General features: G+C 42.2%; 1 protein-coding gene across 10 annotated transcripts in view; it reads right to left on the minus strand.

Moving 5' to 3' along the window:
• The window catches only part of wdpcp (WD repeat containing planar cell polarity effector), a 177348-nt gene that overhangs the window by 63808 nt on the left and 96040 nt on the right, over nt 1–17500 (minus strand). For 7 of the 10 annotated variants that reach the window (XM_074647455.1, XM_074647447.1, XM_074647450.1 and 4 more), the window contains 4 exons: nt 8610–8654; nt 4095–4145; nt 2795–2865; nt 473–532 (listed from right to left, as the gene is read on the minus strand). In XM_074647455.1, the coding sequence (XP_074503556.1) occupies nt 473–532; nt 2795–2865; nt 4095–4145; nt 8610–8654 (227 nt within the window). The remainder of the gene's footprint in view (nt 1–472; nt 533–2794; nt 2866–4094; nt 4146–8609; nt 8655–17500) is intronic. The other 3 variants (XM_074647452.1, XM_074647453.1, XM_074647451.1) reach the window with 2 other exon arrangements.

A 17500-nucleotide genomic window follows, 5' to 3' on the forward strand; every position in this document is an offset into this window, starting at 1 on the left:
AAGCTGCTTTAGGCAAATGTGTGATATTAGGTCATATAAATAATAAAATAATAATAACAATTAACTTGATTCTGTTCTCAGACTCAATTGTTTGGTTAAAGAAGTGGTCATACTTACGGGGATAATAAGACAAATTTATAAATTAAAAACATTATACACGTCTAAAAACAGAGGTTTGTTTTTACCCAACATTAAGCAACATGAGAATTAGTGATCGTTAGTGGATCAATAATCATAATAATCATAATAATCATAATAATCATGATGACATTGTTGGAGATGTTGTCAATGACCTGCCAGCTGGTATTACAGCCCAGTGGAGCTCTCTATCTGAGGCCTGGTCTGGGCGGATGCTGGGAGGTTCCTTCAGCTTCTGACTGACACTGTCTGAAGCTGAAAAGAGAGGTGTGTGTGTGTGTGTGTGTGTGTGTGTGTGTGTGTGTGTGTGTGTGTGCATGAGGAGGGTGTGTACCTGGCAGCATTGCTTGTTCCTCCATCTGCTGTGAACGCAGGTGTTGGTCTGCAACAGTTCCTGAAGGAGCGTGACAGATAAACAGAGACACAAACAGGTGAACTGAGGTTCAATCTCCCGGTGAAACCAGTAACCACACAGACAACACACACCTGAGAGCTGAGAGCAGCAGAGTCAGGTTGAAACAGGTAGAAAATGCTGATAGATGAGCATTTTTAATAAATCAGTTTTTTGTCAGTCGTAAGAGAACATCCTGAGGTGTGATTTGGTGGATTACATTGTTGGAATATGTTCTATTTATGTGCAACGGGCAATGCACCATTCTGTGTTTTACAGTATGACTGGAAAAAAATGATTCTGTTCTGCGTCCCGTTAGGTTGTTAAATGCACCTCTTACAAACCACTAATGTTGGTGCATATTCCCGGGGTAAAGAGGATCCTAAAGTGTGTGATTTCATGTCATGAATGAACGATTACACGACTCGATTATTTGGAAGAGAGAACACCAAAAATTGGTGAGAAAGGTTAAAGAAACAGTGAATGATTTATTTTCTGAAGTCTGAACAATGTCCAAAAAAATGGCAAAAAATAATAAAAAAGACTGAAAAACTTAAAAAAGTCTGAAAAATGTTAAAAAGTCTGAAAAAGAAAAAAAGAAAAAATTCTAGAAAATGTGAAAAGTCTGAACATTTTCTAAAAAAATCTGAAAAATGTGAAAAACCTGAATTAAAAAAAAAAAAAAAGTCTGAAAAAAAAGAGTCTGAAAAATGTGAATAGTCTGAAATTTTTTTAAAAAAAAGTCTGAAAAATGTGAAAAATGTAAAAAATAAAAGTCTGAAATTTAAAAAAAAAAAGTCTGAAAAATTAAAAAAAAGTCTGAAAAATGTGAAAAGTCTGAAATTAAAAAAAAGTCAGAAAAATTTGAAAAAAAGTCAGAAAATGTCTGAAAAAAAAGTCAGAAAAATGTAAATAAAAAAAAAAAAGTGAAATTTTTTTTAAAAGTCTGAAAAACGTGAAAAGTTTGAAATTTAAAAAAAAAAATCAGAAAAATGTGAAAAAAAAAAAAAGGCAGAAGAAAAATCCAACCCTGGTATCATATGAAACTATAAAACCTGATGAATCCATCGGTACCAACCATGTCATACTAGCTGGTCATGAAGGAGGTTAAATAACGTTCAAATCTTACACCCAATTTTGGCGAGAAAAACTGTCATGCCCTATACATACATTTATATAAAGCAGCATATTTATCCACTCCCATGTTGATAATAGGATTAAATACTTGACAAATCTCCCTTTAAGGTTCATTTAGAACAGATAAAACAATGTGTGATTAATCACGATTAACTATTTTAATCGATTGACAGCTCTAATATTCGAGAGCTAACTTGTTTCTCTCCCTTTACCTTGACTTTGTGTATGGAGCCTCCATGTTAAACGGTAATGTGCATCTATGCGTGACAGGTGGAGGCTGCGCAGCCAATCATATTGGCGTCATCCTCTATTAGGTAATAAAACCAGCAAATACAGAAGTTGTGAAACTTGTTGTGAACTTTGGTGGAACAATTCAGTAAGTTTCCATCTTTTAGTAATGCCAATGCCGCTCACACTTGCATTAATTATCTTGGAGGTAACACCTATCTAGTAGCAGACACTTGTCACCACAGGTGGCCTCTGCAGCAGTTCCTGCTCACGGAGCTGAAAGAGGATGCAGGTAAGGACTGCTTGTGTGCACGTCAGTGTGTGTTTGTTAAGAGTGTGTGTGTGTAAGGTCAGTCATTCCTGCCACATTCCTAACCCAGCTGGGGTGATTGGATGGGAGGAGAGAGGGACGGAGGAGGAGGAGGAGGAGGAGGTGTGGAGGTGAGCCGGGGTGTTTCTAGTTTCAGACAATAGTTACGGGTGAGAGGAGGGAGGTGGACGGGTGGGGAGTGTGTGTGCGTGTGTGTGTGTGTAACAGCCACAGACAGGTTCCAGCAAACAAAGCTAGGTCTGTACTGCCACCAGTACGGAGGAGGAGGACGAGGAGGAGGAGGAGGAGGAGGATGAATGAGGGGAGAGGAAGGAAAGGAGGGAGGAAGAGAAGGCAGCCTGCAGCCCCCTGATCCCCTCAAATATCCCCCTCGATGACAGAGCCCGGCCGAAAGAGAGGTGATGAGAGAGCAGAGGGGGAGAGGAGAACAAACGGGAGCGACAGGGAGAGTGAAGGCAGAGGGAGAATGCCCCTATTTGTTAATCAATCGGCCGTTTCGGAAAGGGAAAACTCCCAAAATCCCCAGAGGGAGGAAGAAGACGGGGGGGGGGGGATGAAGAGGCGGGTACCTCCAACTCCTTCAGCGAATCACGTAGCTTCTCCGGTCGGCGGTTCCTGGGGGTCCACGAATAGCCTCGAGCTACGGAGCAGAAACACACAAGGAAGAATCTAAAGATCATGTGACCTGAACTCTTTAACAGACATGATTTCTGTTTCTTGGCCCTCATGAGGATCCAGAAGAATGTGGCACCAAAAACCCCAGAGAGGCTAAAAGGGTTGAACGTTCTATCTGAGAGCAGATCTACGTATGACGAGCGGAGACATGAGGAAGAAAAGGTGGTGACAAGAATAAAAAGAGATGCAGGTACATGAAGCAGGCGTCCCACAATGCAATGCTGAATCTGCTCTTGGATGCATACAGAGTAGCGGTCGAACTTTAGCTGTATTTTGAACAAACGATCAGCTGATTAATCGGCGGCTGTTTCTGCAGACGGGTTTACATTGTAGTTAATTGGAGCTACGCTAAGTGGTGCCTTGTGCGGTGGTATCGGACGCTGACGGCCGGGAGAAAACGTCGGTACTTGACGCCCTGGGGATGAGAACAGGCTGAGTGACTTTGTGAACGTCTCACACCAGCATTGGTTACTCTTAGGTTTAAAACCGTTTCTTACTATCTAGAAACTACACTGATTTGGTTTCTATATTTCTGACTACCGTTTTCCCAAAGCAGCTAAAGTCTGAAATCTGCTGCTTACAGATGAAGCTGCACTAAAGGAGTGAAAAATATTCTACTGAAAGCAAAATGTCCCTTCAAAAAACACACAAACGGGTCCTCCAGGAGAAGCAAATATTTTAATCGTGAGGACTTTTTGGAGCTCTTGAGTTGAGTTATCTCCCAAATGCAACCTCACAGTACCACACCGAGCCCTCCACCTCCATCTCCATCTCTAGTGGTTAAACAGAGGGAGAGAAAACAGCTCATTGAATTTGTGCATCTGCTTCTACCAACGCTCATACAGGAAGTTCACCACTCCCCTACGTCTTTATTCTACAGTTTCATCTGAGCTGAAATGAAGCATTAAGGAGAGAGACTCTCTATTAAGAGTGGAGGTAAAAAGATGCATGCAAATGAGGGTGTGGAGGTTGGGGGGGGGTGAGTGTTTGTCTCCTGATAAGGGTGTTTGTATTCACTACTGTGTGAAAAGCAGAGAGAGAGAGAGAGAGAGAGAGAGAGAGAGAGAGAGAGAGAGAGAGAGAGAGAGAGAGAGAATAGAGGAAGTAGGACAGTGATTTCTAGGAGATGCTCATCCACCGGTGAGATGGTTGAGACCCAAACACACAATATGAGTTCCTCTGTTGGGAACTTACCTTCACAGAAATGGAGTTTCTCGTTGTAGTAGTGATGGTCCAGAGGACTGGCTGGAGAAAACAATAAAAGAAGGACAATTAACCCTCTAAGACCGACTTTACTGTCTTTAAGAGGCTGTAGCAGGATCAAACTAGAGACCTAGAGCATTCAGAGGATGGATGGATCAGACTAGAGACCTAGAGCATTCAGAGGATGGATGGATCAAACTAGAGACCTAGAGCATTCAGAGGATGGATGGATCAAACTAGAGACCTAGAGCATTCAGAGGATGGATGGATCAGACTAGAGACCTAGAGCATTCAGAGGATGGATGGATCAGACTAGAGACCTAGAGCATTCAGAGGATGGATGGATCAAACTAGAGACCTAGAGCATTCAGAGGATGGATGGATCAGACTAGAGACCTAGAGCATTCAGAGGATGGATGGATCAGACTAGAGACCTAGAGCATTCAGAGGATGGATGGATCAGACTAGAGACCTAGAGCATTCAGAGGATGGATGGATCAGACTAGAGACCTAGAGAATTCAGAGGATGGATGGGTCAAACTAGAGACCTAGAGCATTCAGAGGATGGATGGATCAGACTAGAGACCTAGAGCATTCAGAGGATGGATGGATCAAACTAGAGACCTAGAGCATTCAGAGGATGGATGGATCAGACTAGAGACCTAGAGCATTCAGAGGATGGATGGATCAGACTAGAGACCTAGAGCATTCAGAGGATGGATGGATCAAACTAGAGACCTAGAGCATTCAGAGGATGGATGGATCAAACTAGAGACCTAGAGCATTCAGAGGATGGATGGATCAGACTAGAGACCTAGAGCATTCAGAGGATGGATGGCTTTCCTACCTACATTAGCAATAAGGGTGTTTCGAGCAGAGCAACACAACAGGAGTGCTCGCCATCCAATTGCCGAAAAATGCAATTCTTGCAGAAATCTCACAAAGTTTTTGATCCCAAATCACTGCATGTCTTTTTCTCTGGTGTTCCTCGAGAAAAAAAAATAGTTAAATTTAGCGCCAAATCTGTGTAACAAATGGTATCAACCCAACAACTTCTGAGACGTAATAGAGCATGGGGATGACCATCATATACTACTATCATCATGTTCTAAACCCTGATACACTCTCACTGTTTATTTGAATGTTTATTTCTGATTTATGACTAGAACAACTTGACCCTCAGTGCTGAGCAGCATCTCAGATTAATCTTCAAGTTTCCATCTTTCAGATGATGTTCACCACTTCTATGTGACATCTACTGTTGACCTGCTATCTCCCCCTAAAGAGCCACTGAACCCCCCTAAAGAAATGGGTCTATCGTGGGTCTCAGAGGGTTAATGGGTTTGGAATATATATATATATATATATATATATATATATATATATATATATATATAGACAGTATTAGAAAACAACACGCTAAATGTCTCTGTGATGTAGATAAGGATGACCAGAAGCCGGAGCTCAAACGCCCCCTTTAGCTGCTCGGAGCTGGCGGAGTGAAACCCGTCACGGTGCCTCGTGGCCCGGTCGGTCACCGTGATGAGCGAGGAAGTGGCCCGTCTGGTGGCCCGGCCTCTCTGGCAGGCAGGAACACCTCCAGGATTAGTAGTATTAATCAGATAAGGGGGTGAGGGGCCAGACAGGCCCAGACATGGGCACCTGCTCTGGGGCTGGTAGGGGGGACGGGGGGGTGTTTGGCTGCAGGCGACCCTCGGAGCTGCTCCAATGAGCCTGGGTCTACCTCTAGTGGGGACATGTGGAAATAACATTTACTTCATGGTAGGATTGTTGTATACACTGCATCAGTTTTAGCTAATAAACTGGCAGCTGAGTGTGTGTACACTTTTATTCTATTCTATTTTATTAAAATGTTATTATTTTAAAACAATCTGCTTATTTTGTGTACTTTCATAATTTGTATTTATTTATTTTTATTGTTATTTTTATTTTTGTTTATCTGTTATTATCTTAAATACCCATCTCTTATTGCTTTCTTATTCAGTGAACTTTTATATTGGTTGTTTTGGTGTGCATTAGTCTCTAAATCCATTTTTAACACTCATTGTCAACATGGGAGTGGACAAATATGCTGCAAATGTATGTATATATTTATTATTGGAAATCAATTAACAACACAAAACAAAGTAAGTTTGGAGCGTTATTTAACCTCCTTCATGACCAGCTAGTCTGACCTGGTTGGTACCGATGGATTCATCAGGTTCTCTAGTTTACTATGATGCCAGGATCTTCACTCTAGCTTTAAAACTGAGCCGCTACAACCTGAAAATCACAAGTTGCGTTAATGCGTTAAAGAAATTTAGTGGCGTTAAAACAAAATGTGTTTTAACGTATTATTATCACGTTAACTTTGACAGCCCTAAGTATAATAATATAATAGTTTACATGCGTAATACGAGACAAAATATGTAGGAAATATATTGTTTTTAAATTTATCTTTTTTCACAGTCTGGCTGAGCTGAACGTTTCTGTTCCTTTATTCAAGAACAAACTAATCTGAATGTAATCTAAACTGTATGCATACAGGCGTATCTCTGAACTGAGCTATCGTTACACCACCACCATCCTCCTCCTCCTCCTCCTCCTCCTCCTCCTCCTCCTCCTCCCTTCCTCTTCCTCCTCCTCCTCCTCCTCTTCCTCCTCTTCCTCCTCCCTCTCCTCCCTCCACTCTGATATCAAGCCACACTTTAGTAATCCTCCAAATGAAAGGATTTGGAGAGAGAGCATCGTCTCTCTACTGAAGATTGGAATGAAAGAGAAGGCAGCTTCTCAGATGAGAGAGGAGGGAGAGAAACCCCCGTGATGAGAGGCAGAGAGAGGAAGAGAGAGGAAGAGAGGAAGAGAGAGAGAGACATACTGTACACAAAAAAACTGAGACAAAGAGGAAATCAATGAAAGAGAGGCGGAAACATCTGAGACAGGAACAGAAACAAAAGGAAAAACATGAAGATGGAGAGAAAGAGACACTAAAAATACACACAGAGGAAATGAAAGGAAATATATTTACTGTCTTTAAGAAGAGAGAAAGAAAAGATTTATGCAAATGTATGATACAACTTGAAGCTAATCAACATTTCATATTAATAGATCAAATGTGAAAGATGTCGCTCACAGTGATGAAACCACAGTTTTAGAGTCTTCAAGCTCATTGTTTTGGTCCCAACGTCACTGTGTTCGTCATATTAAAGGAGAACTTCAGTATTTTTACTGTTTGTTACTAAAGGAGACAACAACGTTGCATTCATGCATACAGCATGTAATGTAATCACAATGTCAATGTACGTCCACTAACGGTTCTTGTTTTTCCCACTGATGGGCTCAGATTGGTATTATAAGTGTATGACAACAAGGGGTGTCAAAGTTAACGTGATAATAACACGTTAACTTTGACACGTTGTTTTAACTCCACTCATTTCTTTAACGCTTTAAGGCAACTTGTGATTTTTAGGTCGTAGCGGCTCAGTTTTAAAGCTAGAGTGAAGATACTGGTATCATATGAAACTAGAAAACTAAAAAAAAGTCTAAAAAATGTTTAAAAAAAGTCGGAAAATTCTTGAAAAAATGTCCAAAAGAAGTCTGAAAAATGTCAGAAAAACGTTGAGGGCGGGGAGCGCTATAAAGCTGCGGCCGCAAGCCACCTTCGCCCCGAGCCTTTCCAAGCCGACCTAGAGCTGATGGCGGCGCACCGCCTCGTATGCAGGACTCCCCAGCCTGCCGTGTGTCGCTCACACCCTCCAGCTGGCTGTTAATGAGGCTCTTTAGGCTCAGAGAAGTACTCGTATCGGTACTCTGTATCGGAGAGTATCCAGATGGAAGTACTGGTACTCGGTCTGAATAAAGTGGTATCGGTGCATCACTACTTATTTTGAATGATTGACTTATTGGAAATTTGTACAATTCTACTGAACCGAGTAAAATTTTGAAGGTGCGGCGTATAGATGATGTAGTAACGTTCCTCGGGCCACTCATTGTAAATTTAAAAAAATGCTTCATAAAAAAATGAATACTCGACGGCTCGTCCCTCCGTAACGCTGCCGGGACCGCGCGGGGAGGAGCGATTTGAGCACTTCCTGACGGTAAGGGAAGCCTGGTGGCCCGAGGCGATATGAGGCTGGACTACACGGAGGCCTCCTGCTATGTGATCCAGGAGAAAGTCAACAGTTTAGTTTCCCTATCGCTGTGAGAGAAGACCCCGGGTCAACAGGAACACAGTCGCTGTCAGAGATAGAACCACGCACGCCTAATAAGCTGGGTGTGTGTGGAGGGGGTGTGCATGTGTATATAAGGCTTTAGGGTGTACATACTAATAGCGTCTGTGTGGACAAAGTGTGTGTGTGTGTGTGCGTGTGTGTGTGTGTGTGTGTGTGTTATGGGTGGCAGCAGGAAGCTCTTCTTCATATAGAAGGAAATCACATACGTTCCAAAAACAAGACAAATGCAACTTATCTTAAACACAAACAGACATCCAATATAAACACTATTTACCTGGCTCTCCTTTATCGTAGTACTGATAGGTGCCAATATCTGTATCTGTGGGGGGAGAGAGGGAGAGGGAGATGAACATCTAGCTGTCAGGGAAAAGCAGAAGACAGATCAGCAATTTCGCAACCGTGGGATAAACAATCGCTATCAGCCGGTGGCCTGTCCCGTCTGCCAGCACCACGTTCAGATAAGAGCCTGTGAGGGAGGAGGTGGGGGGGGGTCCGAGCCTGAACGGAGGTGGGGGGGGCGGCAGAGGGGTATTAATAAAGACGGGAGTGTGTGACTTAACCCATCCCACCGGAGGGACACACTGATTTACACACATGCAACATATACATTTAAAAGTAGACACACACTCAGCAGGCAGCTACAAACACATATGACCAACATGCACACACTGATAGACACACACACACACACACACACACACACACACACACACACACACACACACACACACACACAAACTGCTGAGCAGAGCTGTTTCTCCTCCGTGTTATTCCTCGAGGCCCAAAACTACTATAAGCAGCCAGACTCAGATTCGCTCAACACATCGTTTCTTTATCGCTCCACCGCCGCCGCTCCGGAGGCCAGGTCACACACACACACACACACACACACACACACACACACACACACACACACACACACACACACACACACCACTATTAGTGATGGCTTGATGTCACTTTTTCCGTCTCTGACATGGATAGTAGTGAGTCTATAACCTGGAGTATCTGCCAACACCGACCCGATACGTTGTTCTGTAAGACTGAGGTGTTCTTCAGGTGATTTAACACATGACCCGTTTGGTTCGGTTAAAACAAACCCAGGTCCATTTGCCCTTTTGGAACTAATGGAATGAGTCTATTGAGCACAATGTAGGTTGTTATTAGCTCACCTTCCTCAGGATGAAGTCAGTAGAAGACAAGAGTTGGAGTTCTACTCCGGAAACCAAATAGAAGTCGTAAAAAATCACAGAGTTTGGCCAAAATTTTAAATATTTTGGGCACCCTGGACTTCTATCCCCAAAAGGCACAACTAGACCACACTGTCAACCAACATACCACATATTAAGTTCCTAAGTTAAATAGTTTCTGAGTTCTGCTCCTGAAACAAAACAGACGGAAGGACGGAGGGAAGGACGGACACGCGGAGCACTATATACCCCCAACTACGTTGCCGTGGGGATATAATTAATCTTCAGGTTCTCAGCTTTCAGATGATGTCCACCACTTCTATGTGACATCTACTGTTGACCTGCTATCTCCCCCTAAAGACCCCCTGGTCCCCCTAAAAAAGACTAAAACGGCTCTATTATATGTCGCGGTTCTAAACCCCCACTTCTTAAACTTTAAAACCTAAACTCGTCTCTTGTGAAAGTAAAAACAAACAGAATATTTGTCTTTGTCGTATCTTTCCTGCGACAGTGCTGTTGAAGTGATGAGGAAGGATGCTCCGCGGACACTGTTCTTTTTGGTATAATAGAGTTTATTACAAACAAGCAACAAATGTCATAACGAACGTCTAGAACGTCCGGAGGTCTCAACTCAAATCTGAGAGTCCTCCCTTTGGGGCTCTCGCGCCTCCTTATATCGGGCACAGATGTTATGCAACATCTGTCATGTAACATGCGAGCTGAGCATAAGTCCATGTGTGTCCTACATGTTTATCTTTCAACCCCTGGACTTTGGTCCCTATGTCCACGTATGCTATTTACCCATGTTTGCATAAGAGGGGCCCCGCTGTCTTGTATAAGACCTGAAAATATACCACATATTCCCCCCTTCGAGACTTACACAAAGTCTCGAAAAAATACAATAAAAGACATACAGGTGTATAAACATGACAAATTTAACAACCCTTCCTTTTTACCATTGAAACAACTACATGGAGTATAAAAGTGAGAGTGAAAAACCTGTCCGGCAGCTAATCTTTCTTGAAATATCCATTAAACTATGTAGACAGGAAAATTCTCTCACGGTCCCTCTGCCAAGGCGACCATACGTCGTACTCCATAACACTGAAATGAGGAATTTTAGCAATTTGTGTATGGAAATGATTTAAGCAAATGCATATGGAACTCTCAGCAAATCAAAACAAGATAATGTCCAAAGTCAGGCTGGTCGACCCATCGCACCTTTCTATGGACCTTTTCCTGCCTACCCCACTGTCCCTAAACATCGAGAAAAAGAAAAAGAAAACATCTGAGGTCCCATTATATTTAGAAACCATCATTTCCCAAGCATGTAATACACAAAAAAGAAAATTCATTTTCAATAATACTAAGGTAACATCTAAGAGAAGACATAAGACTGTATAACGCTGCAGTTTCTCAGCAGCCTTGACTCAGGTGTAGTATCGATGACGTCTTGACTCTGGATGTTGTATCGCCAGTCCACGTTCAGAGTTCTTCAGGCCATTCGTATTTTCATGTTTGAAGTGTCTGAATCCATTCAGCCCATCGGAGTCCCTGACAATCCACCACCCTCACAGTGTTCTTCCCCCAATATGTTCTAGAATGAAAGAAAAGAAAACCAGTATCTTTTGCATACATAACAGATACAAATTAAAACATCAAACACAGAATAAGAACACTTCTATAAGTAAAAATGTGAAATTAGAAATCATATTATCCATTAATCATATTGTTCATTTGTTGCCATACCCCCCCTTCGAGACTACACAAAGTCTCGAAAGAGCAAACCCAAATCAACACTACAAACTATGCCAGCAAAAACAGAGGTAAAGAACAGGATTATAATCCTCTGAGATATTTAAAATGGATATTCCTCCACCAATTCGATCTTTATTGCGTCATCCTCTTCCACGTCCGTGTCAGCTTCGTGTAATAATGGCATCAACGTTTGATCGCCGGGCAGCACAACTCCAACCCATTTAATTATCATGGCCTTTGCAAAGGTCAACAACATCGTGCAAAAACAAAACATCACGCACAACGACATAACGAGCGCTACCAAAACCTGAACTAACACTGCTCCTAATGGCCCCAATTTATCCTGCAACCAAGCATTTGCAGACCATCCCGCGTCTTCTGATGGGCCAAACGCATCTCTTATGAGCTTCAATGCCTCTATGACACTAGTCATATTATCAGAACTATCAGGAATCAACGTATAGCAAGCATCTCCTGATAAATTTAAAGCAACACATAAGCCCCCTTGTTTGGCCAAAATATAATCAAGAGCCATGTCATGTTTCAGCAACGTCAGTCTGTGACTTCTCTGGGTGTTTGACAACAATTCGAAACCTCTTATGGTTTCGTTCGCAAAGCCTTGCAAGGTGTAGGTAATGTTGTCGATGTGATCTGCCAAGAATGCCACCCCATACCATGGAAATAATCCTATACCCCACTTCTCTCCTAAACTTATTCTCCAATGGTAGGATTCCAACTTGTGAAACTGTGCCAACTCACGTTTTCTCCTACTACTTGAAGCAACATCAGATTGGACCCCCTTTGGCCCTTCTCCCTTCTGGCTAGTAAGAACCTCATATGGAAGTTTCAACAGTGCCATATAACAGCATCCTGTCCACCCATATGGTAGAAATATGTATGCCTTATTACCACAGACCCACCAAATATCCTTGAAATTCCCGATAGTCACATTCCCTGGCAATATCTGATTATGTACCCTTACAATTGTCTTCTTTTTGTGTTGTGGTACCTGAAAAGACGCTTCATACGAATCATTACTATTCCTACGTTCCATTTTACCCAAGTCCATCATATATTTATCACACTTTGATAACCCCATAAACGTTCCCGGTCCTTCATGAGTTGTATTTGAACAAAAACAGCTGTTAGCTCCCACTGCTGTCACCTCCATTATATCAGGGACCGCTGTTCTGATATCTTCATGCTGATCAAGTATATTTACATATGGTAAACCTGCCAACCAAGAACAAGTCAATCTAGGCTTAAAAAGGTTCATTGCTAAAGCCATCACTTTATCCACTGATGATTGCTGTTGATACAAGAGCCATGATAATGCATAACTTTGACACATAGTGGTTAGTGGTTCTGGTATAGTCTCTAAAATCGAAGGCCATGAGCTTGGTGTTGGTACTTTCAACACACATGGACCCTTCAATTTCTTGATTGATCTCACTGAGTGTGTTAACTGCTGAAACCATAAATTTCTACCTGCCCATGGGTCTACAATTCCCAACGCTAAAGCATCAAATCCATACGCTTTCCACTTAGCTTCTCTCTTCTGCATTACATGGTTCTGTTCAAACATCTCCTGTGATATCCGATCCGAGTCAACAAACTCCTTTCCCTCATCTACAATATTCCTCTGAACAGTCTCAAATGAATTTCCAACCTTCACTTCCTCAATCTCCTTCCTACTACTCACACTAATCCCCATCTCTAACATAGACTTCCGGCTCTCATTCACCATCTCTTTCACTTTCAAGGATACTTTGTCAAGTGTCTGTGTCACATTCTCCAATTTCTTAGGCGTCAATGATGTCGCCAAGGTAGTACTCTGATCGAAAGCATTATCATTATTTATTGATTTCAAATTTAAAGTAGCAGCCTCTATACGTGTGTTATTTACCTTTGCAGTGGTTACTTCAACAGGTCTTAGGTTTGTTATCATAAGTCTCACCTTACGACTTATGTAACTTCCAATCCAAGAGTGGCTAGATGGAACAAATTTAAACTCTGGCTCCCGATATGTACACATATATTCCCCTTCATCTTCCCGAGTAACGTTGCGCACTGCAAGTGAACAATCATCTACAATTTTCGTATACCTCATATCATTGTACAATAAGTACTTCCTTTGATTATAAGGCGGACCGTGTTGTCCAGGAAGTATCAACTCCACATCCTCTCCACGACTATTTTCCCACTTGGGAAAATCGTGAATACGGCTATTCCCTATTCCACATTTACAAGGAAGAATAACCATTTTTCCAAGCTTGGCTCTGACCACTATCTCTTCAGGTTTTTGCGTCGTATAAATCTTATTAGGTACCTCTGTTGTTAGCTGTGACACATTCTCTACCATCCTAAGTTTCATAACGGAGAGGTTTGACCCTCCTCCGGACTGGCCTGGGACTCCTTTTCCCAACTGAACCTCCGAGTTTTCTCGCAATGGAGTCAGATCTCTTTGCATCCTCTGGTGTGTCACTCTCCACTGAAACATGCTCTGTTGTTTCTGGGACATATTGGAATTTGATGTATCCAAATACATTTCCTTGTCCATCATCAACATTATCATTACTGACATCATCAAAAATATGCTCAGCATCATCGACATTTTCCACAATCTGGACAATCCCCCCTTCTTGATTTTGACTTGGGAGATTCTCATGCATCTGCCCTTCGGCTGCCTGTTCTCCCTCATTTTGTTCCACAGAGTCATCTCGACTCTGTGTGGGTTGTACCTCTTCTCTGGGTGCTTTGACGCAGTGCGATAAATGATACCAAGTTGGAGATCCCTTAACCTGGACCGCGGTTCCAGTACTGCGATTTGTAACACTGAAGGATCAGACCCAAATGCCTTCCATTTAGTGTCTCTCTTTTGTATTGTATGGTATTGATCCATCCTGTACCCTGGTGTCTGATCAGAGTCAACAAAGTTATTATCTATGTTTAAAATAGTCCTCTGAGCTGTCATAGATGACTCTACATACTTCTCTTCTATCCTATGTTCTCTAACTTCAACAATGTCGTTACTGCTGTTCACGCTAGGCTCTATTTTTTACATTTGCTTCTGGATTACATTAATCACATCCTTAAAGGTCCAAGATGTCATATTAGATGTCTGCGTTGTATTTCTAAATGTCGTAGATGCCACGGATGTCGTCACTGTTGTAGCATTCATCCCCTTTGAAGTCATAACTAGAGTAGTAGCCTGAGTAGGTGTATGAACATTCTTAGTTGTTTTTGGAACTAACGTAACAAGCTTTATCTGTGTACTAATCACCTTTGGAGTGGTTACTGCAGTAAATTGTACGCTGTTTAATTCCTAGTTTTTGCAAAATCAATTTCACCGTCTTATCCACAAACTCTTTCCCATTGTCTGAGGATATTCGATCTGGAAGTCCCCACCTGCTTATGACCTCTCTGCATAAGAACTTGGCAACCGATTGAGCATTCCCTTCAATCGGTTTTATCATGTCAACATAGTCCACAACTAGTTACACCTGCCTATGACATAATCAATCTGTTCAAGCAAACATGGTGCCCAAAAATCATACTCTTTTGTAATCTTTCTCTTAACTTCCCCCTTGCAACGTGAGCTAAGCCATGCGCCTCCTGAATCATCAGACCCAACAGGTCTGGGGGTGATAGTATCAGCCCCTCATGATTTCTCCAAAGTCCAGTAGCATCTCGGGTGGTACCTCGGTCTAGCCACAACTGTTTGTCCATTTCAGGAGCAGCTTCCTGCATTAAAATCACATCTTTGAGCGTAATTTTGTCTTCCAAGTTCACTTCATGCGTGACGAGAAGAACTTTGCCCAATTTATCTGCTCCAGTGACTGCTTTTGCAGCTTCATCAGCCGCTCTATTCCCTTGTGAAACCCTTGACGCATCCCTCTTATGTGCCGCACATTTAGCTATTGCTATTTCTTTAGGCTTCATCATAGCATGCAACAATTTCATGATCTGGGCGTGATGCTGTATCGGCGAACCATCCGTTTTCTTAAACCCTCGGTTCTTCCACACTGCTCCAAACAAGTGGCACACATTATGTGCATATGCAGAGTCAGTATATATCGTCACTCGCTTCCCTTCTGCCAACAAACACGCTTCAGTTAGCCCCACCAGCTCAGCAAGTTGTGCAGATGCAGGCTGTGGTATCTCTTCAGCCTTCTCAAATGCAAATCCAGTTCCCTGGGCTTTTACTATCGCATAGCCGGCCCTTAATTTATCGCCCACACGATAGCAAGACCCATCAGTCCAATACTCCAGGTCCACCACATGCAATGGTTTAGTCTCTTGTGAACCCATTAGGTCCCTTTAACAGCATCATCAATTTTATTCCTAACTTAAACCCCTACCTACACATTAAAGCACTTAGTAAACCCCACTGATCCAAACAGTTCAAACGGCCAAGGATACTCCCACATTCCAACCTCCTCTAGGGAATTCTGAGACGAGTGAGAGAGAGAGGGGGGGTTTCAAACGCTACCCTTCTTAAACGAAGTTCATGGTTTTATACATTCTTTATTCTTATTATTATATATTTCTATTCTTTTCCAAGGGTTATACGGGTACTGCAGTTACACAATTCCACTTTATTTGTCCTGGTTTATAGTTATTTATCTTATGTGTATGCGTTTATCGTAACCAGGCTCATTTCAGTGGCTCATCGTTTTATTCTTTTACTGTATCTCCCGGAAGTCCCTCTTTTGCAGAGAAAACAAGCGTCCACTCCTACCGGCCGTGTCATCACGCCCAACGGCGTGAGTGACAGCAGTGATCCAGAGAGGGTGCGCTTCGATCTCTGATCCAGAGCAATTCCCACAATCAACGGCTTATGTTTTACATTATTTAATTAATTTAGTCTTCTGGAAACAGAAGCTCATGGTTTTATACAATACATCGGGCCACGTATCTATTCTTACAAATTATTAACTTTGACACATATATTCTCTTCCCATGCATTTTATGGCACACATATGGCGCCATGTGTCACACACCCACATTTTTCCCAGCTGCATCTCCTCCCAAAGTCCATACACACACATTCTCTTCACTCCAACTTTAGATATCTTCATTCGTACAGCATGCTTTCTGCCGCTATTTTCCTTACTTTTTCTCATAAAATTTGTGCTACCGTTGAGGTGTAAAATCTCCGAAGAGAGGCTACTTCTTGAACACCGTTCGTCAACAAGCGTCAGAGTGGTAACGGTCATTCGAATTGTGATTCTACACTCTCCAGTTATTAAACTGACCATAAGATGTCGTTTTCAGGTTTTACTCGCGGCCCATACTACATGCTCCTCCACTTGAGGGCTTTCTATTCTATCCGATTTGCGGCTGTCCTATGATCATTTCCTTTATTTCCTTTATTTCCTTTATTTCTCTGTCTCTTAACACTCTTTACATTTATTTATTCAAATTACCTGGATCCAGGTTTCCCAATTTTGTCTTTCTAAGTTAATTCCGGACTATGTCAGAGCCATCGTTACTCAGTGTCTAATATGCATTTTTTATGCATGTGTCTTAGCGTTAATCTTGCACAATACTCTTTAGTACACCTTATAGTTACCATGACTATTCTAAACTATTCCTTGTATTTCTCATACTTCTTTTCTTCACTTTATATCTTTTCTCTATTCATTCCCCTTTTTTCATTAAATTTAGCACGGAGCCTCACTTTAAACATCAAATCAACAGTACATGTCCATAACAAGAAGGTTCTTAATTTACGGTGTGTCCAAACAACTCCACATAACAGCCCCAATTAATGACCAGCATTCATCGAGTGATCTCACCGTTTTGTGAAGTTGTGCTGATGGTCACTTCCGATCCTGTCCCGTGACGCCAATTTTGTCGTATCTTTCCTGCGACAGTGCTGTTGAAGTGATGAGGAAGGATGCTCCGCGGACACTGTTCTTTTTGGTATAATAGAGTTTATTACAAACAAGCAACAAATGTCATAACGAACGTCTAGAACGTCCGGAGGTCTCAACTCAAATCTGAGAGTCCTCCCTTTGGGGCTCTCGCGCCTCCTTATATCGGGCACAGATGTTATGCAACATCTGTCATGTAACATGCGAGCTGAGCATAAGTCCATGTGTGTCCTACATGTTTATCTTTCAACCCCTGGACTTTGGTCCCTATGTCCACGTATGCTATTTACCCATGTTTGCATAAGAGGGGCCCCGCTGTCTTGTATAAGACCTGAAAA

The sequence above is a fragment of the Sebastes fasciatus genome, chromosome 9 (assembly GCF_043250625.1).
Source record: "Sebastes fasciatus isolate fSebFas1 chromosome 9, fSebFas1.pri, whole genome shotgun sequence".
In the NCBI taxonomy this organism is placed as follows: Eukaryota; Metazoa; Chordata; class Actinopteri; order Perciformes; family Sebastidae; genus Sebastes; species Sebastes fasciatus.